At 41.6% G+C, this 23,322-nt stretch overlaps 1 protein-coding gene across 1 annotated transcript in view; it reads left to right on the top strand.

Moving 5' to 3' along the window:
• Positions 1–23,322, top strand: part of aig1 (androgen-induced 1 (H. sapiens)) — a 336,483-nt gene that overhangs the window by 87,066 nt on the left and 226,095 nt on the right. The window contains exons 2-3 of the mRNA XM_059985296.1: positions 9,314–9,469; positions 18,978–19,079. Of these exons, the coding sequence (XP_059841279.1) occupies positions 9,314–9,469; positions 18,978–19,079 (258 nt within the window). The remainder of the gene's footprint in view (positions 1–9,313; positions 9,470–18,977; positions 19,080–23,322) is intronic.

Raw genomic sequence — 23,322 nt, 5'->3', positions numbered from 1 at the left:
GAGGTTGGGTGAGATTAGAGCTAGTGGTCATGGGTTAGGTTTGAAAGGTGAAATATTTATAGGGGAAACTCCTTCACTCAGAGGGTCACGAGAGTGCTGAACAAGCAATAGTGGAAGGGTGGACGAGAGTTCAATATCAATATTTAAGAAAAGCTTGGATAGGGTACATGGGTGGCAGATCATTGGGAGAATTAACAGGTCAACATGGATATGACAGCCAAAGGGCCAGTTTCTGTGCTGCTGTGTTCTATGACTCTAAGAGGTTCAGAATTAGAATCAGGTCTACTATCACTGACGTAAGTTGTGAAATTGGTTGTTTCATGGCAGCAGTACAGTGAAAAACATAAGAATTCCTATAATTTACAACAAGAGATTTAAAAAAAGAATATGTAGTGCAATAGTGAGGCAGTGTATGTCAGTTCATTTTCCCTTTAGAATCTTAAAATGTTGAGTGCGTGTCTTTAGGCTCCGAGACTTGAGAGAGAGAAGGATAAGTCACGTGTATCAGTATCGCAATGGAATAAAAGGTATTACAGAGACATGAGAGAGGAGCTTGCCCAGATGGATTGGAGGAGGATACTGGCGGGACTGACAGCAGAGCAGAGGTGGCTGAATTTTATAGGAACAATTCACAAAGTACAGGATAGAAATATCTCACTGAAAAAGTTCCCAAATAGCAGGGCTCGGCAACCATGGCTGACAAGGGAAGTTAAGGAATGCATGAAAGCCAAGGAAAGGGCATATAAGGAAGCAAAAGTGAGTGGGAAGTTGGATGATTGGGAAGCTTTTAAAATCCAACAAAAGGCAACTAAGAAAGATGTAAGAATGGAAAAGATGAAATATGCAGTCAAACTAGCCGATAATATAAAGCAGGATACTATAGGTTTTTTCAGTTATATAAAGAGTAAAAGGGATAATGGACCACTAGGAAATGGTGTGGTTGTAATGGTGAACAAAAAATTGGCAGATGAACTTAATAAGTACTTTGATTCAGTCTTTACTGTGGAAGACACTAGCTGTATGCCAGAGGTCCATGAGTGTCAGGGAGTAGGAATGAGTGACCTTTGAGTTTGCTATTACAAGGGAAAAAGTGCTAGGCAAACCCAAAGGTCTTAAGATGGATAAGTTACCTGGACCAGTTGGACTACACCCCAGAGTCCTGAAAGAGGTTGCTGAAGAGCTAACTGATGATCATTCAAGAATCTCTTGATTCTGGCATGGTCAGAGATAGATAGGTTCTTGATTTGACAGGGCATCAAAGGGCATGGGGAGAAGGTAGTAGAGTGGGGATGACTGAAAGAATTGGATCAGCCCATGATTAAGTGGTGGAGCAGACTCAATAGGCCAAATGGCCTATTTCTGCTGCTATATTTTATGATCTGTGATCCCACAGGACTGGAGAATTGCAAATGTCACTCAACTCTTTAAGAAGGGAGGAAGACAAAAGAGAGGAAGTTATAGACCAGTTAGCCTAATCTCAGTGTTGGGGAGGTGTTGAAGTCCATGACTAAGGATGAAATTTCAGGGTACTTAGAGACTGATGATAAATTAAGTCAGTTATCAGGGTTGCTGGAAAGTGAAATCTTGCCTGACAAATTTGTTAGAATTCTTTCAGGAAGTAACAAATAGGGTGGATGAAGGAAAGGCAGCAGATGTTATTTATTTAGATTTTCAGAAGGCATTGGATAAGGTGTCTCACGTTAGGCTGCTTAACAAGATAAAATCCTTTGGTGTTACAGGAAAGATACTGGCATGGTTAGAGGAATAGCTGACAGGCAGGAGGCAGCGAGTGGGAATAAAGGAGGTCTTTTCTGGTTGGCTGCAGGTGACTAGTGGTGTTCCTCAGGGGTCAGTATTGGGACCACTACTTCTCACATTGTTTGTCAGTGATTTAGTTAATGGAATTGATAGCTTTGTGGCAAAGTTTATGGATAAAACTAAGATAGGTAGTGCCAAGGAAGGAAATTGATTACAGCAGGATTTAGACAAATTGGAAGAATGTGCAAAAGTGGCAGATGTTGGTAAATCTATGATAATGCATTTTGGTAAAAGGAACAACAGTGCAGATTATTATATAAATGGGGAGAAGGTTCAAACATCAGAGGTACAGAAAGACTTAGGAATCCACATGCAAGACTCCCAGAAGATTAATTCACAGATTGAGTCTGGGGTAAAGAAGGCAAATGCCGTGATGGCATTTACTTCAAGGGGAATAGAATATAAAAACAAGGAGATAATGCTGAAGCTTAATAAGACACTAGTCTGGCCGCACTTGGAGTATTGTCAAAAGTTTTGGGTCACTTACCTCAGAAAGAATGTATTGCCATTGGAAAGACTCCAGACGAGGTTCACAAAGATGATTCCAGGAACAAAACGGTTTGACAGCTTTGGGTCTGTACTCACGGGAATTCAGAACAATGCGTGGGGATCACATTGAAACCTACCGAATGTTGAAAGGACCAGGTAAGTTGGATGAGGAGAGAATGTTTCCTCTGGGGGGGGGGGGGGTATCCAGAATTAGAGGGCACAGCCTCAAAATTAAGGGGCAACCTTTTAGAACAGAAGTAACGAGGAATTATTTTTAAGCAAAAAGTGTTGAATTTGTGGAATACTCTGCCGCAAACTGCAATGGAGTCCGTGGGTATATTTAAAGCGGAATTTGATAGATTCCTGATTGGTCGGGGCATCAAGGGATATGGTAAAAGGGCAGGTGTATAAGGTTGAATGGGATCTGGAATCAGCCATGATGAAATGGGGGAGCGGACACAATAGACTGAATGGCTTAATTCTGCTCCTATGTTTTATGGTCTTATGGTCTATACCTCAACTGTGATGGTAGCAATAAGAAGAGGGCATGTCCTGGATGATGGAAGTCACTCATGATGAATGTCACCTTTTTGAGAAATTGTCTGTTGAGGATGCCTTCGATGGTGGGGAGACTAGTGCCTATGATAGAGTTTACAGCACTCTACAGCTCTTTCTGATCCTGTGCATTGAGGTCCACCAGGATGCTGCAAGGATTAGTGGGAATGAGCTATCTGGGAAGTTTGTCTCCCTGGAGCATCAGAGGCTGAGGGGAAACCTCATTCTTCTTTGTTTTAAGCCTATCATCCCATATGGGCATAGGCTGCCAACAGAGTCCTCCATCCTGGGCCAGTCTTTCATGTTGTCCCCACATCTAGCCCATCTTCTTGATGTGTTTTTCCTCTCACAGGGATGAGGTCTTTAGAACTTCTGTTGGCATTTCTGTAGCTCTGGGCTTTTATTGAATGAAGTTGCTAGCCTCATGCCCAACCCTCCTCATTTCGCAACTGAGCTTGGGACCATCTGTGGCAGAGTTGAAAATGCATAGACATTTTAAATTTATGAGATAGGATAGACAGTATCTTTCCCCAGGGTAGAAAAGAAGGTAGTGTGGTGGAGCTTAGCAGAGAGAGATATGTGTCTGGTATGGGTTACCTGGGTAGGAGAGGAAGAAGACAGTGTGAACCATAGAACCATAGAACATTACAGCACCCTTCAGCCCTCCATGTTGTGCCGACCCATATAATCCTTAAAAAAAAGTACTAAACCCACAATACCCAATAACCCTCCAATTTTCTTTCATCCATGAGCCTGTCCAAGAGGCTCTTAAATATCCCTAATGTTTTAGCCACCACCATCCCTGGCAAGTCATTCCAGTCAATCACAACCCTCTGTGTTAAAAACTCACCCCTGATATCTCCCCTAAACTTCCTTCCCTTAATTTTGTACATATTCCCTCTGGTATTTGCTATTGGTGCCCTGGGAAACAGGTACTGACTATCCACCCTATCTATGCCTCTCATAATCTTGTACACCTCTATCAAGTCCCCGCTCATTCTTCTATGCTCCAAAGAGAAAAGTCCCAGCTATGCTAACCTTGCTTCATATGATTTGTTCTCCAAACCAGGCAACATCCTGGTAAATCTCCTCTGCACCCTCTCCATAGTTTCCACATCCTTCCTATAATGAGGTGACCAGAACTGAACACAATACTCTAAGTGCAGTCTCATCAGAGATTTGTAGAGTTGCAACATGACCTCTCTACTCTTGAACTCAATCCCCCTGTTTATGAAGCCTAGCATCCCATAGGCCTTCTTAACTACCCTATCAACCTGCGCAGCGACCTTGAGGGATGTATGGATTTGAACCCCAAAGTCCCTTTGTTCATCCAAACTCTTAAGTAACTGACCATTAATCCTGTACTCAGTCTTCTGGTTTGACATTTCAAAATGCATCACCTCACACTTGTCCGGATTGAACTCCATCTGCCATTTTTCTGCCCAACTCTGCAGCCTGTCTATATCCTCTTGCAACCTTCGACAACCTACAGCTCCATCCACAACTCCTCCAATCTTTGTGTCATCCACAAACTTACTCACCCATCTTTCCACCTCAACATCCAGGTCATTGAGAAAAATCACAAATTGCAGGGGTCCCAGTACAGATCCCTGCAGCACTCCACTAGTCACATACCTCCAGGCAGTATACTTTCCTTCTACAACTACCCTCTGCTTTCTTCCTTTAAGCCAATTTTTTATCCAAACAGCCAAGGTTCCACTTATCCCATGCGTCATGACTTTCTGGATAAGTCTCTCATGAGGGACCTTGTCAAATGCTTTGCTAAAGCCCATGTAGACCACATCCACTGCCCTACCCTCATCAATTTCTTTTGTTACCTCTTCAAAAAACTCAATCAGGCTCGTGAGGCACGATCTTCCCTTCACAAAGCCATTGTTGACTATCCATGAGTAGACTGTACTTCTCCAAGTGCTCGTAGATCCTATCCTTAAGAATCCTTTCCAGTAGTTTGCAGACCACCGACGTAAGACTCACTGGTCTATAGTTCCCGGGTTTCTCCCTATTTCCTTTTTTTAAACAAGGGAACTGCATTTGCCATTTTCCAGTCCTCCGGCACTTCCACTGCTGCCAAAGAGGATTCAAAGATAATAGCTAATGCTCCTGCAATCTCTTCTCTCGATTCCCACAACAACCCGGGGTGTAGCATATCCAGCCCTGGGGATTTAGCAATCTTAATGTTTTTAAGAAGATCCAGCACTTCTTCTTCCTTAATTTCCACACTGTCCAGCACACAGGCCCACTCTATTTCGACCTCATCCTGATCAAGATCCTTTTCACTTGTGGTGGAGTTTCAGATAGACACATGAATAAGCAGGAATGGAGGGATATGTTTAGTGTAATTCCCTGTACACAGGTGTAAGGACAGTGAAATAACAGAAAAGTTAAAGAACACAATAATAATACTAAAACACACACACACAATAAATATAAATTCATAAGATAGCTTATATATAGTACATGCATAGATTGATTGTTTGCCCATAAACTGATGCTAGAGTGTACATAAGGAGACTGTCAGGAAATAATAAAGTAGTGATCTATGTGTGAGGTAAGTCTGGTGTTTCTGACATGGATGCTACATAGCCTCCTCCCGGAAGGATAAGATCCTTCATGATATTACCAGCCCTTTTCTTGCACATTTCTGCATCTAGGTCTTTGATAGAGGGTGGTCTGGTGTCAGTGATGAGTTGGGTTCTTTTGACTACCCTTTACAGAGCCTTCCTGCCTGCCACAGTGCAATTTCCATACCAAGCAGTGACGCAGTTTAAGCTACACACACAAGATGCTGGAGGAACTCAGCAGGCCAGGAAGCATCTATGGAAAAGAGTCCAGTCGATGTTTCAGGCCCAGACCTTCATCAGGACTGGAAAAAAATCTCATCCCTTTTTCCATCCCTGAAGAGGGTCTCGGCCTGAAACATCGACAGTTTACTCTTTTCCATAGATGCTTCCTGGCCTGCTGAGTTCCTCCAGCATCTTGTGTGTGTTGATTAGATTTCCAGCATCTGTAGATTTTCTAGTCTCAGTGATACAGTTTGTTAGGATGCCCTCTACTTCTCATCTGCTGGATGTCCTGAGAATGAAAGTGCAAAGTCCAGCTCTCTTCAGCCTCCTCAGAAAGTTCTGGTCTTGATTGTGGTGGATGTGTTCTAGGACCATGACAGGATGTGTATGATGTGGAAAGTCAGGAGTTTGAAACTGCTTGCAGTTTCCACTGCAGTACCAGCAGTATAAAGGAGGGTGTGAATAGTGTGACTTCTCAATAACCCTCTTCTTTGTCTTGTGAGAGCATTTAGTATTACTTGGCATCAAGGTTGGCACAACATTGTGGGACAAATCAGAGAAAATCTGCAAATGCTGGAAATCCAAGGCAACGCACACAGAGGAACTCAGCAGACCAGACAGCATCTATGGAAAAGAGTAAGCAGTCGACATTTCATCAGGACAAATAGTCTTTCCAGTGTTGCACTCTGCCGTGGTCTATGTCCTTCCAGTTGGTAAATTGGTTAATTGATTTTGAGTTACATTTACTGAGGTACAGTGAAAACCATGTTTATACAGATCAATTCATTACAACAGTACATTGAGGTAGCACAAGGAGAAACAGTAAGGAGTAGGTGGAAGTGAAGCTGATTCGAACACTGAGCCGTGCTGATGTATCGCAAAGCCAAGATGCAAAGTGTTCAAGATGGGGCTGCAGATAGAGTGGGTATCACCCTCACTGTTAGAGTGAACAATTTGGAGAGGAGTCAATGCAGAAGAGTTTTTGATACCCGTCTATCTTAGCCGGGTGTGAGTTTGGATTGCTCCAAGTGCCAAGCCGATTTGGTGAGATTGAGAATGGCATCTCTGTGAGTCTTGTGGCGTTTCTACCCCGTTGATATGATGAACTCAGATCGAGGCTTGGGCCCACTGTGGCTGCTCCAGGAGTGGATCTAAGGACTCAAATCTGGTTTACGTGTGTGTTTTTTCCCCTCTTTCTCAGTGCAGTGGTTATGGTCGTTTGTTTTTTAACTGAGTTCTTTTGGGTTTCTTGCTTTGTGTCTACCTATAAGCAGACAGATCTCAAGGCTGTATAATTTATACATTATTTGATAATAAAAATACTTTGAATCTTGAACCTTGAATGCTAATTGAAGTGTTACAGTTACAGAAAAAGTGCAGTGCAGCTAGACAATGAGGTGCAAGGTCAGAACGAGGCAGATTGTGAAGTCAAGAGTCCAACTTATCATACTAGGTGAGCATTTGACAATCTTATAAGCTAAGAATGTACACTTATTATGTTTACTCACTGATAGTTTTGGTAGTTAAGCTGGAGAATGTAATGTGTATTTTCATTCATCAAAAAATGTGGAGAAGAACTATTGGCTTTGATAGTTTCTTATTTTTATTATTGATAAAATATGTGTTTGAACAGATTTGGGGAGAAGATGATCTGAAGAACTTACCATACATCCAGTAATAGTCTTTCAATCTTAGTGTTTGGACATTCTTATGGTTCGCCAGAGATCTGTTCCCTACTTTCCCTTCAAACACTCTGGGGCCCCACTTGTTATAACTAGGAAAAGACTCATTCATGCCCACTATATTTCCGGTTCATCAGTCAATAACTAACTACACCAATATGTTGTATCAGAATCAGGTTTAATATCTTGTATGATGTTATGAGGTTTTCCATTCTGCAATCATTTTTGATGCCACACTGAACTGAATGTCCTCTGTGGATCTAAGAATAGTAATACACCAGCCCCCCCTTTATCCGTAGCAGATGTGACTTTTTCAAAGAATTTCAATAAACAGGTCAAGCATGACATCCCAATTCAGAAAGCCACATTGATATTTCCTGATTACTTCAATGATGTTCGGAAATGATATTCTTAGTAACAGCTTCTAGCTTTTTTCCAATGACTAGCCCATAGTTCCCTGCTTCCCGTTGCCCTCCCTTTTTAGAGAGTTACCTTTGCTTATTTTTCAATCGAATGCAATCATTCATCATTTATCATGTGTAGGTGATCATGGTCTTTCCATGACTATGAATGCTCTTGGCAGCTTTTTCTACAGAAGTAGTTTGCTATTGCCTTCTTCAGAACAATACCTTTACAAGATGGGTAACCCCAACCTTTATCAATACTCTTCAGAGATTGGCTGCCTGGCATCAGTGGTTACATAACCAGGACTTGTGACATTCACCAGCTGCTCTCATGGCTTCATGTGACCCTGATTGGAGATGGAGGGGGGCTAAGCAGATGCTACCATCAGTTAGGAAGCACAGGAACCTTAAGTCCCACACCATCAGATTCAGGAACAGCTCTTACCCTACAACCATCAGTCTCCTGAACCAGTGTGGATAACTTCACACATCTTAACTCAACTGATTCCACAACCTACAGACTCACTTTCAAGGACTCTACAACTCATGTTCTCAGTATCATTTTTTATTTTTTTATTTGCACAATTTGTCTTCTTGTACACATTGGTTGTTTATCAGTTTTTCTTTACATATAGTTTTCATAAGTTCTAATGCATTTCTTTATTTTGCTGTAAATGCCTGCAAGAAAATCAATCTCAGGTTAATATATGGTGACATATGCATAATTTAATGTTAAATTGACTTTGACTAGTCAGGGCATCAATATTTATACATAGAAGGCAGAAGAGTGAGATTGGGTGGGATAATAAATCAGCCATGACACAATGGTGGACTAGACTCAATTGTCCTAATAGCCCAGTTCTGCTCTATGTCTCAGGGTCTAATGGACATTTGAAGTTGTACTCACAAGGCGTCATATCGAGTTTTATGTGCAGTTTTGGTCACCTACCTACAGGAGAGATGTAAATAAGATTGAAAGAGTACAGAGAGAATTTACAAGGCCTCCAAATAGCCAGACACCTCATACTTGATAATCAACTCCAGCATCTTCTCAACACTGAGATCAGAATATCTGGCCTTTAGTTTCCTCTCTTCTGCCTCTCTCCCTTCTTGAAGAATCGAGTGACATTTGCAATTTTTCATTCTCCGTGATCCACTCCAGCATTAAAGCTTGACAGATCACAATGTCTTCTCTGAGAATGCCTCCACAGTCTCTTCAGCCACCTCTTCCAGAACCCTGGGGTATACATCATCTGGTTCAGTTGACTTACCTAACTTTAAACCTTTCAGTTTCTGAAGAACCTTCTCTCTAGTAATGGTAACTTCACACACTTCATGCCCCGACATCTGGGACTTCCACCATACTGCTAATGTCTGCTACAGTGAAGACAAATTCAAAGAATTTATTCTGTTCCAAGTCCTCCATTACTACCTTTCCAGCATTGTTTTCTACATTTAAAACATTAGCTTTATTGAAGAATCCAATATTGCCAATGCCAAGCCCTAATATAAAGGAGTAAATGTTCTAAGAGTTTGATCTTCATTGTGCTTTGTTGAACAGGTTATCCAAACTGTATTCTTTGGGATCAGCGTCCTAACGGATCTGTCCAGCCTCCTGACCCAAGGCTCTGATGACCAAGAACAACAGAGACAACTGAGGAAGTTGATCTCCCTTCGGGATTGGCTCATGGCTGTCCTGGCATTTCCTGTTGGTGTGGTAAGTGGTCGATATCGGTTATCTGGATTATAATACTGAAAACTGGATCAGCACATTTGCAGCCAACACCAAGTTTGGGGATGTATTACACAACGAGAAAGACTATCAGAGTTTGCAGCAGAATCTTGACCAGCTGGAAAAATGGGCTAACAAATGGCAGAAGGAATTTAATGCAGATGAATGCGAGATGTTGCACTTTGGGATGACCATCCAGGGTAGATATATACAATGCAAACACGAGGAAATCTGCAGATGCTGGAAATTCAAACAACAACACACAAAATGCTGGTAGAACACAGCAGGCTAGGCAGCATCTGCCTAGCCTGCTGTGCTCTACCAGCATTTTGTGTGTTGTTGTTTAGATATATACAATGAATGGTTGAGTACTGAGGAATGAAATAGAACAGAGGGATCTGGGAATACAGATCTATAACTCCTTGAAAGTGGTGTCACTGGTAAATAGGGTCATAAAAAGAGGTTTTGGAAAACTGGCTTTCATAAAACAGAGTATTATGTACAGGTGTTGAGGTATTATGCTGAAGTTGCATAAGGCATTTGTGAGACCAGATTCAGAGTATTGTGCGCAGGACATTGAAGAAGCGTGTCTTCGTTGAGGCAGCTGACTAAACTCATATATTACAAGGACTTAAGAATCTGAGTTATATGGACTGGTTGAATATATTAGGACTTTCTTCCCTGGACTATGGTAGCAATGAGTTCAAAGTTCAAAATAAGTTTATTATCAAAGTCACCGTATACTACCCTGAGATTCATTTTCTAGAAGTATTTGCAGTAGAACAAAGAAACACAATAGCATCAATAAAAACTACACACAAGCAAAGACTGACAAGCAACCTATATGCAAAGGAAGACAGGCTGCAAATACAAAGTAATAATAAATAAGTAAATAAGTGTTACAGACAGCATGAGTCATAAAGTCCTTGAAAGTGAGTCCATAAGTTGTGGTCAGTGATCACTTCAGAACTGAAGTGAGTGAAGTTGCCCATGCTGTTTCGGGAGCCTGATAGTTGAAGGATAATCACTGTTCTTGAATGTGGTGGTGTGGACCCAATTAGGCCCCTGTACCTTCTTCCCAATGGCAGCAGAGAGAAGACAGCTTGGCATGGATGGCTGGGGTACTTGATGATGGATGCTGCTTTCTTGTGGCAGCACTTATTGTAAATGTGCTTGATGGGAATGGGGGTGGAGGCCTTTTCCTATGATGGACTGGGCTGTATCCATTACTTTTCAGGCTTTTCAGTTCTTGGGCATTGGTGTTTCCATAGCAGGCCTGATGAAGAGTATAGATAGGGTAATATAAGCAAGATTTTTCTACTGAGCTTGGATGAGTCTAGAACTAAAAGTCGTAGGTTAACATGAGAGAACATAGAGGGAACTTCTTCATTCAAAGTGTGGTATAAATGTAGAACTAGCTTCCAGTGGAAGTTGTGGATACAGATTTGACTTCAACATTTAAGGGAAGTTTGGATAAGTGCATGGATGGGAGGAGTATAGAGAGCTATGGACCAGTTGTGCATTGATGGGTCCAGGCAGAATAACATTCCAGCATGTATTAGATGGGCCAAAGGGCATATTCCTGAGCTGTAGTGCTCAATGACTCTCTATAATTGTCCACAGAGGCCACATTTTCAATACTGCATTTAAAATCTGGCCTGGGTGGACAATCACAGAGAATCAGTACTTTGTTCAGATTGCATAGGATCTCAATGGACATTGCAACCTAAGTTTCAGTGGTCCAATGAACAGATTAACGTTGGATTTAAACTCTCTTCCATAGGTCTAAGAACACAGCCTCAGAATAGAGAGGCATCCATTTAGAACAGAGATGAGGAGAAACTTCTTTACCACTGAGTGTTGAATCTGTGTAATTCATTGCCACAGGTGGATGTGGAAGCCAAGTCATTGGCTATATTTAAAGCAGAGGTTGATAGATTCTTGATTGGTCAGGGCATAAGGGATTATGGGGAGAAGGTAGGAGACTGGGGCTGAGAGGGAAATAGTAGAAGGTCGGAGATTGGGGCTGAGAGCCATGATGAAATGGCAGAGCAGGCTTGATGGGCCAATTAGTCTAATTCTACTCCTATGTCTTGTGGTCTTATGGTCTGTACTATTGAAGATAAAGAAAATGAGCTCATATTTGGCCAAAACTCTTAACAATGAAGTTACCTCTTTTGAAGTACAGCTGCTAGTGTATTGCATGTGACCAGGCCTTTATGATTATGAAATGATTTGGTAAGCTTAACATAGAAAATAGAAAGATGTTTCTACTTGTGGTCAAGATCAGAACAAAGAGTCATAAAAGACCCATGAGTATAAGATCAGCTCAATCAGTAACTCAGAGAATTGTTAAAGTGCGGAGCTTGGGAGATGACTTGTCTTCAAGGAATATACACAAAAGATGGAATGAAATAGAAGATGCTGATGGATGAGATAAAGAAGCACCATGTGAAGCATATTTCTGTAAATACTTTGTAATGTTGGAAAGAGGAAAGAATTTTCTGATAGATAAAGATAAGACTCTGGTCTGATGAGTATTTAATGTTCCAGTGAGATTTGAGTTATCTTGTATATATATTGGTTGATTAAGCATTCTTTGTTGCTTAGATTGTTCATTGTGGTTATATGAAAAATGCATAAATTGTACTTGTCGTGACACTACTGTGTGATATGTGCACGCTTCACTTAAAGTCAAACCTGAAGTTAGACTCACATTTCGGACTCCTGTGTCTTCTGTTGAATTCCTTTAATGTTTTGATGTTACAAAACATAACAGTGGTAAGGGAAATCACCCTGCTTGGCGGGTGAAACTTATGGGTGAAAGCAAAGTGACGTCAAGAAAACAATCTCTCCCTCAATGTCGCAAAAACAAAGGAGCTGGTTGTGGACTACAGGAGGAATGGAGACATCAATGGATCTGGGATTGAGAGGGTGAACAGATTTAAGTTCCTTGGCATAAACACCACTGAGGATCTCACGTGGTCTGTACATAACGGCTGTGTGGTGAGAAAAGCACAACAGTGCCTCTTGCACTTCAGACGGTTGAAGAGGTTTGGTGTGGGCCCTCAAATCCTAAGAGGTTTCTACAGGGGCACAATTGAGAGCATCCTGACTGGCTGCATCACTGCCTGATATGGAAACTGTACTTCCCTCAATCGCAGAACTCTGCAGAGAGTGGTGCAGACAGCTCAGCACATCTGTAACTTCCCACTATTCAGAACGTTTACAAACACAGGCGTGCAAAAAAGGTCCAAAGGATCATTGGGGACCCAAGTCACCCCAACCACAAACTGTTCCAGCTGCTACCATCCGGGAAACGGCACCACAGCATAAAAGCCAGGACCAACAGGCTCCAGGACAGCTTCTTCCACCAGGCCATCATGCTCACACAACTGTATTTCTATGTTATATTGTTGTGCATACACTATTTATTATAAATCACTATAAATTGCACATTGCACATTTAGATGGAGACGTAACATAAAGATTTTTACTCCTTGTGTAAGAAGGAAGTAAAGTCAATTCAATTTAATTTAATTCAATTCAGTCACAGCTTCTGGGGCTTTCCTCTGCAGGAAGTCGTTCAGACAGCACTGGACACTTTTTGTCCTTTGCAACTTCTTGCCTTTCTTTTACTTTTCCTTTTTTAGAGGATGTGCACTCTGATCTTGGGAAGATGTATTTAGTTCACTGGAATATTCTCTTAGTAATCATTCTATTGAGTGTAGCTTATAGCTATGTGGGGAGGAATGTTGTGTATTTAGTATTTTAGAAATATTTGAATAATTCTGTGTACATATTGTTAGATTAAGCATTCTTGGTTTGTTTAAATAATTCATGATGGTTTTATGCAAAAATGTGCGAATTATATACACCATCATGCTACCACATGATATGTGCATGCCTCGCTTGAAGTAAACACAAAGTTAGACTCACATTTTAAACTCCAGTGTCTTCCTTTGAATTAGTTTAATGTTTTGAAGTTACGAAAAGTAACACATGCAATTAGGGGTGCACGTCACTGAAGTACCGACTGGTGAATGTTTTGATTTAATACCCTTGATGTTGCCTGTTATAAACACTAATGTCTTGACTCCAAGATCGTTGATTGAACACATACACTCAATGGCAACTTTATTAGGTACACCTGTACATCTGCTCATTAATGCAAATATCTGATCAGTCAATCATGTGGCAGCAACCCAAAGCATGCGGACATGGTCAAGGAGTTCAGTTGTTGTTCAGGCTAAACTTCAGAACTGTGATGTAAGTGACTTTGTTTCTCCATCTTTGCCATGAGCAGTTTTTCACTGATTCAATTGTGTTTCTTTGTGTTTACTGTGAATGCCTGCAAAAAAATGAATCTCAGAGTAGTATACGGTGACATATATTTTCTTTGGAAATAAATTTACTTCAAACTTTTGAACTTTGTTTAGACCACACTTGGAATCTGGAGTGACTATCAATCTGCTGGAGGAACTCAGCAAGTAGAGCAGGTGGTCTCTTGTGTCTCAAACCTGATGCAGTGGCACAGTGGAACAGCCTCTGCCTTATAGCTTTAGTGACCTGCATCTTGGGTACTGTCTGTGTGGAGTTTGCGTGTTCTTGCTATGTGTATGTGTGTGCGCGGGCTTGCTCCAGTTGTTCCTACCTCCTTCCACATTGCAAAAATGTAGTGGTCGGTGGGTTAATTGGCCACTGTAAATTGACTCTAGGGTAGGGGGCTGGTAGAACCTACAGCATTATAGAAGCATGGTTACAAGCAACACATTTCTCTGTATGTTTCTTCAATTTTTGATAGAGTCTTTTTCCCAGGACTTGAGAATCAAAGTTCAAAGTAAATATATTATCATGTACATATATGCAACCTGGGATTCACTTTCTTGCAGGCATTCACAGTAAATACGAAAAAAACACAATGCAATCAATGAAAGACCACACCCAAAATGATGGATAAACAACTAATATGCAAAAAAAACCCCAGCAAACTGCAAATACAAAAAGAAAGAGAAAAAATCAATAATAAATAGGCAATAACTATCAAGAACATGAGATGAACAGTCCTCAAAAGTGAGTCCATAGATTTTGGGAACAGTTCAGTGATGGAACTAAAGGTTGCAGGTGAGAGGAGGGAGATTTAAGAGGAAGTTGAGGGCCACCTTTTTTTTTAAACAAAAGGAGGTATCTACATATGTGGAATGAGCATCCAGAGGAAGTGGTCAAGGTAGGTACAATAACAATTTTTACAAGGCAGTTGGACATGTACATGGATTGAAAATGTTTAGAAGGTTTCCAGCCAAACACTGGAAAGTGGGTTCAGCTTGAATGGGGTATCCAGGTCAGAATAGACTGGTTTAGCCAAATGGCCTGTTTCAGTCCGATATACTCCTGTGATTCTGAGAGATCAGAAACAGGCCATTCATCCCATCAAGCCCATGCTAACCAATGACTACCCATTTTTACTAACTCTATGCTGAATGACTTTATCTCCATCAACTCCCACTTCCCACCCCAACCTACACTCAGCTGCACAGGGAATTAATGGCAATCTGCTAGCATAGATTGGGATAGGATTACAATGGACTCAATGGGTTGAAGGGCTGGTTCCCCTATTACATTCCTCTTTGCTTCTTCTCTTGGCTCCTTATGGAAACCACAGAAATCCTCTTTATTTCTGACTGTCTGCAAAACTCTGCAACGCAGCTTATATTAGATGACTGCATCAGGACATTAATGTTCCTTTGGGAGTGGGTGGTGAAGCAATATCTTGCAGGAGAGTATTGTGGTGTGTCTGCGCTCATTGGCGGCTCATGAATGCTAACTGCCACATGAAGCTATTAAGTTTAATGGAGTTGATATTATCTCAATATGTTGTGCCATGTCATTAACTTAGTAACAGAATATTCAGCAGAGAATCACAGGAGCTAAGGAATGGAAACAGGCTCTTTGGCTCAACTCATCAGTTCAGAACTAATATTTTGCCTACTCCCATTGACCCTAACCCTCCATATCCCTCCCATCCATGTACATATCTAAACATTTCTTAAATGTTGAAATCAAGCCTCCATCCATCACTTCAGCTGGCAGCTCATTCCACAGTTGGACCACTCTCTGAGTGAAGAAGCTCCCCAGGAAGTTCCTCTTAAACATTTCACTTTTCACCCTTAACCCATGACCTCTAGTTCAAGTCTTACCCAACCTCAGTGGAAAAAGCCTGCTTGTATTTATCCTATCTATACCCCCATAACTTTGTATACCTCTGTCAAATCTCCCCACATTATCCTACACTCCAGGGGAAAAAACCCTAAACTATTCAAACTTCATGTGTGGCAGCAGTACAATGCAATAAAGTTGTAAAAATCTATAAATTTCAAAGAAAAAAAAATATATATATATACACACACACACAACTGCTTGTTAATGCAAATATGTAATCAGCCGGTCATGTGACAGCAATTCAATGCATAAAAGAGCAGACATGATCAAGAGGTTCAGCTATTGTTCAGACCAAACATCAGGATGGCAAGAAATGTGATCTAAATAACTTTGACTGTGAAATGATTGCTGATGCCAGATGGGGTGGTTTGAGTAACTCAGAAATTGCTGATCTCCTGGGATTTTCATGTACAACAATTTCCAGAGTACACAGAACAGTGTGAAGTATAGGAAACATTCTGTTAGCAGCAGTTTAGCAGGTGAAAGAGCCTTGTTAATTAGAGGGGTCATTGGAATATGACTAGACTGGTTCAAGCTGACAGGAAGGTGACAGTAACTCAAATAACCACACATTACGACAGTGGTGTGCAGAATAGCATCTCTGAACGTACAATACATCAAACTTTGAAGTGGATGGGCTACAGCAACATAGGATTATGGACATACACTCTATATGTGGCCACTTTATTAGTTATATATACGTATGAGGTAGTGTTTATGGATTCATATGGATTCAGAAATCTGACAGCAGAGGGGAAGAAGTTGTTCCCAGGAAGTTCCATGTGCATCTTTAACTTCTGTACCTCCTCCCTGATGGTAGGAATGAAATGAGGGTAGGTCATCATTACCACCAAAAGACGGCTTTGGAGGAATATGTAAGGGTGGGGAAGCAGAGAAGGGGGTGGGTATCAGCCTGAAAGGGATCAGAAGTTATTTTATGGTTTTATTATTAATTCAAATACTTTATAGTCAAAATCAGAATCAGGTTTATTATCAATGATACAGTACTGTGCAAATGTCTTAAGCACATGCTGTATTTCTGGGGTGCCTGAGACTTTTGTACAGCCGTGCAGTAATTTTATGCATTGCACTGTACATTGCTGCAAAAAATCACTTCCATGTGAGTGATGATAGATCTGATATTGATACGAGTCTCTATTGCGGACTGACAGCGGGTAGGGCAATGGTAGGGGGGATTCGTGGTTGGGTAAAGGGGAAGGGTGGAGGTAGGAAGCCAGAAGCACCATTGATCATTCTGTAATGATCAGTAAACCAATTGTTTGGAATCAAATGACCTTACCTGGTGTCTTAGGACTGGGCATATCTGCACTCACACCACCTCTTTGCCCATGGCACGCCTTCTCTGCCACTTGTCCCACACCCCTCCCATGGGGCTCCACCCTCAACATTCACAACTTTCTTTGCTCCCACCAGATTTACAAACTCGCTCTCTGCTCCATGTTGGCAAATATACTAAAATGCAAAAGTCTTAGCTACCCTAGCTATATGTCTAAGACATTTGCACAGTATTATATATGTCTCAAATCTTGTTATTCTATGGCAGCAGTACAGTGCAGTACATACAATGTACTACAAATTATAATAAGAAAGATATATTTACAAAATTGTTTGGTGAGAGTCCTTAATGATGGATGCTATCTTTTTGAGGCATGGTCTTTTGAACGTGTCCCGATGCTGGTTGGTGCCCATGTTGGAGCTGGCTAAGAAACCTTTCTGCAGCTTTTTCTCGACCTGTGCAGTATGCTTAGCAGATGATGGTGCAACCAGGAGGAATGTTCTCTACGGTACATCTGTAGAAATTTGCTCATCTTTGATAATGTATCTCCACCAGCTCCTGATGAAATAGAAGTTTCATTAGGAGAATGGAAGACCGGAAGGCCTTCTTTGAATTGCATTAATATGTTGCTCCCAGATATGTTGACACACAGGGATTTGAAACTGTTCTCCCCTTTTACTGCTGATTCCTCAGAGAGGACTGGCGTGTGTTTCCTCGACTTCCGTTTCCTGAAGTCCACCATCAATTCTTTGCTCGTACTGACATTGAGTGTAAGGTTGTTGCGACTGCACTCATCCAGCAGATCTATCAGACTTTGATATACCTTCTCATCACCACCTGAAATTCTACCAACAATAGTTGTATCACTGGCAAATTTATAGATGATAATTGAGCTGTGGCTAGCCACACAATCAAATCTCTTCAAACTCTTTGTAATTGCATCAAAATGTTGGGCCCAGGATAGATCCTCAGAGATGTTGACACCCAGGTGCTTGAGAGAGTAAAGTCAGCTGCCTCAGTAACGGTATATTTCTTCAAAGTTCTGTCCTAGACCATAAGACGAAGGACAGAATTTGACCATTCAGCTCATTGAGTCTGCTCCGCCGTTCCATCATGACCGATCCTGAATCCCACTCAACCCCATACATCTGGCTTCATGCCATATCCTTTGATGCCCTGACCGATCAGGAAATGATCAACTTCTGCCTTAAAAGTTTGCACGGACTTCACCTCCACCACAGTCTGTGGCAGAACATTCCACAGGTTCACTACTCTCTGGCTAAAAATATTCCTCCTTACCTCTGTCCTAAAGGACCACCCCTCAATTTTGAGGCTGTGACCTCTAGTTCTGGATACCCCCGTTATAGGAAACATAGGCTTCAATGATATCCCCACACATTCTTTTAAACTCCAGAGGGCACGGACCCAAATTTCCAATCACTCCTCATATATTAATCCAAAAATAAAAAAAGACACAAAAAGCTGGCAGAACTTAGCAGGCAGACAGCATCTATGGGAGGAGGAGGAGGTAGTGACGATGTTTCAGGCCGAAACCCTTCATCAGGACTCCTTCATCAGCTTTTTGTGTTTTTAAAATTTATTTCCAGCATCTGCAGATTCACTCGTGTTGTCATATATTAATCCCTTCATTCTTGGAATCATCCTTGTGAACTTCCTCTGGACTCTCTCCAATTCAATACATCCTTTCTAAAATATGCACATCTTTTGCACATTGGTGTTTGTCTATCTTGTTGTGTGCGGTCTTTCATCAATTCCAGTGTGCGTCTTGCATTTACTGTGAATGGCCACAAAGAAATCAGTCTTAGGATAGTATATGGTGACATATGTGCACTTTGATAACAAATTTACTTTGAACTTTGAATGCCAGCTTATGTTTCCCATTGTAATTGCAACAAGGGTGAAACAGTGACTTGTTGGCAATACGTTATTTTGTTCTTTTTTCTTGTTTTGCTGCAGTTGGTTGTGACGATGTTCTGGGCTCTGTACCTGTATGATCGAGAACTGGTTTACCCGAAAATATTGGACAACTTTATACCACAGTGGATTAACCATGGCATGGTGAGTACTAGAAAGGTGCAAGGAATGATGTAGGGATTGTTCACTGATGACAAGAGATTCTGCAGATGCTGGAAGTCCTGAGCAACACACACACACACAATGCTGGAGGAACTCAACAGGTCAGGCAGCATCTATGAAAGGAAATAAACAGTTGATAACCAGTTGACATCAACATCACATGTTAACCCTTTCATTCCTGGAACAATTCTTGAGAATCTTCTCTGGACCCTCTCCAATGCCAGCACATCTTTTCTTAGATAATGGGTCCAAAAGTCCTCACAGTACTCCAAGTGCAGTCTGACCAATGCCTTTTAAAGTCTCAGCATTATATAGTTGCTCTTACATTCCAGTCCTCTTGAAATGAATGCTAACTTTGCATTTGCTTTTCTTACTGTTGATTCAACAAGTGCAGTGGAAATGAAAGTACTGACAAAAGGGAATAGCGTCTTGACAGGAGACAGCAGAGAAAAAGAAGGTTCAGAAGTTCAAAGGTTCATTTATTATCAAAGTATGTATGTAGTATACAACTCTGAGATTCATCTTCTCAAGATAGCCACGAAACAAAGAAAGTCATGGAGTCGTTCAAAGAAAAACATCAGCCCCCCCACACCTTCACACAAAAAAACTTACAAATCACCCCAAATTTAAATCACTCCCATTACACAGAAAAACAAATCTGGTGAAAAACAAAAACTGCAAGAACATCAAACCCCAACCACCCCACCTCCAAAATTAAATTGCTCAGGTGGTAACAAGAAAAAAATATAAAAGACATAAAACCAAAAAAAGGATTTAGTCCAGTGTATAAATTGCAAAACTTCGGTAATATCCTCTGACATTTTCAAGGGAGAGGAAGGTCACTCAAACACAGAGGCAGAACAGCAAGGGAGATTAGTGGTCACTCACAAACACCTTATCCAACAACAGTGAGTGGTAGGCAGTCACACACAGACACCTTATCCAGCAAAGATCAGTCACAGCACGGTGAGAGGCAGCAAGTCTGCCCTGAACCCTTGCTCTCACCCTGATGTTTCAATCATCTTTGGTGCTTTAACCAGTAATTAATGGATGCTTTATTTGGCTAAACGGAGTTAATCATGGGCTCATGCCCAATCTCTAAGCTTCGCTAGGAGATCTGTACTCGTCTCCTGGAATGTTCTGGGAGACAGACAGCAGAGTGCTAGATCACTCAGTCGATCTCCAAACATTAAATTGCAGGCTCGGACTGTTCCAGAAACATTTCCTGGTGCCATCTTGACCAGAAGAGGTATAGTTAAGGTTGCCTTGGGAATCAATAGGTCTATAAAAGATGTCAGTTGACAGTTTGTCTCCAGAGATGGAGACAGAGAGATTGAGAAGGGGGAGGGATGTGTTAGAAATGGACCAAGTGTACTTGAGGACAGGGTGGAAGCTGGAGGCAAAGTTGGTGGAATTGACAAGCTCAGCATGGGTGTATGAAGTAGCACTAATGCAGTTGTTGATGTATCATAGGAGGAGTTGGGTAGCATTACCAGGGAAGGCTTGGAGCATGGACTTCCCTACGCAGCTAATGAAAAGGCTGGCACAGCTGAGGTCTTATACACAAAATGCTGTAGGAACTCAACAGTTCAGGCAGCATCTGTGGAAGGAAATAAACAGTTGACTTTGCAACATCATATGTTAACCCTTTCGTTCCTGGGATAATTTTTTGTGAACCACCTCTGGACTCTCTCCCAGGCCAGCACATCCTTTCTTAGATATGGGGCCAAAGTTGCTCACAGTAGCCTGACCAATGCCTGATAAAACCTTAACAGTCTATCCTTGCTTTTACAAGTTATCCTTAAGAGAGCCCTCTAATTTTTGAATTCTCTCCCCATTAGTCTATATTCTTCTGACTAAAGTCCCCGTACTTCCCTACACTGTATTCCATAAGACCATGAGATACAGAAGCAGAATTAGCCATTTGGCCCACTGAGACTGTTCCATCATTTCATTGTGGCTGATCCATTTTCCCTTTTAGCTCCAGTCTGCTGCCTTTTGCTCATAACCCTTCATGCCTTGACTAATCAAGAATCTATCAACATCTGCCTTAAATATACCCAATGAGTAGGCATTCACAGCCTCCTGCAGCAATGAATTCCACAGATTCACCATTCCATCTGTCACTTCTTCGCCCAGTCTCCCAGCTGATCCAGTCCTTCTGGAGACTCTTTGCCTCTGCTGCACAGCTTGGCCCTCCACATTTCTTAATATCATCTTGGTCAGCACACCAGAGACAAGTTACGGGGGCCAAGTAACACAACAACCTACATACCTTTGCGATGGGGGAAGAAACAGTACGACCCAGACGAAACCCATCTGGCCACAGGGAAAACACGACAGACTCCACACAACACAGAATGCACCCGGGTCTCTGCTCTGTGAAGCAATTCTATCTGCGTCTCAGTTCTGCCCAGAGGCACAGGAAACATGAAAGGTTTGATAGAGGGGACACTGAGGATGCTTCCCCTAGTGAGAATGAAGGGGAATCGTGCATTTAAGTCAGTGATGGTAAGTATGGCTCGCAGCAGGATCTGGACCAGCTGTAAAAATGGGCCAAAAAATGGCAGCTGGAATTTAATGCAGGCAAGTTTGAAATGTTGCTGTCTGGTAGAATCAACCAGGGTAGGACATACAGAATGAACAGTAGGGCACTGAAGAGCGTGGTAGAACAAAGGGATCTGGGAATACAGACCCAATCTGTTGAAAGTGACACCACAGGTAGACAGGGTCATGAAGAAAGCCTCTGGCACATTGCCTTCATAAATCAAAATATTGAGTACAGGAGATGGGATGTTATGTTGAAGTTGTATAAGGCATTGGTGAGGCCTAACTTGGAGTATTGTGTGCAGTTTTGGTCACCTGTCTACAGGAAAAATGTAAACAAGGTCAAAAAAATACAGAGAAAATTTACAAGGATATTGCCAGGTCTGGAGGACCTGAGTTATAAGGAAAGATTGACTAGGTTAGAAGTTTATTCCTTAGAACGCAGAAGATTTAGAGGAGATTTGATAGAGGTATACAAAATTATAAGAAGTATAGATATGGTAAATGCAAGCAGATTTTTTTCCCTAAGGTTGGGTAGGACCACAACCAGAGGTCATGGGTTAAGGGTGAACGGTGAAAAGTTTAAGGGGAACATGAGGGGAAATTTCTTCAATCAGAGGGTTGTGAGAGTGTGGAATGAGCTGCCCGCACAACTGGTAAATGTGAGCTTGATTTCAATGTTTAAGCAAGATTTGGATAGGTACATGGATGGTAGGGGTATGGCGGGCTATGGGTTTAGATGGTTTAGGCATGGACTAGGTGTGTTGAAGGGCCTGTTTCTATGCTGTACTTTCCCACAACTCTTTGACTGTGTTTAGAACTTCAAGGGCATTGTTTTTTACACAAAAGGTGGAAAATAAATGCAATGATCTGCCAGAGAAAGTAGTTGAGGCTAGTACAATAACAACAGTTCAGACACATTTTGTTAAGTACATAGATAAGAAAGATTCAAAGTTCAAATACATTTATTATCAAAGTGCGTATACCATATACAAGCTTCAGAATTGTCTTCTTACAGGCAGCCACTAAACACAATAGAACCCATAAAAAAAGAACATCAAACACCCAACGTGCAGGAAAAAAAAAACAAATTGTGCAAACAACAAAAGCAAGAGAAACAACTGGAGTTCACAAAGTTGAGTTCACAGCTGTGAAGTCGGTCATCACTGCAGCCGATCCAGGAGCCCTCTATTTGTAGGCCACAGCCTCTGTTCAGTGCAGAGATGAGTATACACCAGCCCATTGCTTGCCTCCAGCCCCCAACATCCTGATCTTTTCAGTCTGTCCTGGTGTTGTCCATCTGTTTAGGATAAGTAGGCAAATGGGACCTACTCAGATGGGGCTCCTTGGTCAACACGGACCACTTGACCTGTTTCTATAGACTATAAAACAAAGGAAGCGGAAGTAAGCCATTTGGCCCATCGAGTCTGTGCCACCATTCCATCATGGCTGATTTACTATTTCTCTCAAACCCACTCTTCTGCCTTCTGCTTGTGACCTTTGACACCCTGACTAGTTCTGAACCTATCAACCTCCGCTTTAAATATTCCCAATGTAGGCTGCCACAGCCAACTGTTTCAATAAATAGAAATTCCTCCTCATCTCTGTTCTATATGGACATCCCTCAATTCTGAGGCTTTGCCCTCTGCTTCTAGACCAGTAAAGGAAACATCCTCTC

This window comes from Hypanus sabinus, chromosome 12 (assembly GCF_030144855.1).
Source record: "Hypanus sabinus isolate sHypSab1 chromosome 12, sHypSab1.hap1, whole genome shotgun sequence".
Taxonomy (NCBI): Eukaryota; Metazoa; Chordata; class Chondrichthyes; order Myliobatiformes; family Dasyatidae; genus Hypanus; species Hypanus sabinus.
Note: the sequence above shows the minus strand (reverse complement) of the source record. Positions and strands in the feature narration are given on the sequence as shown.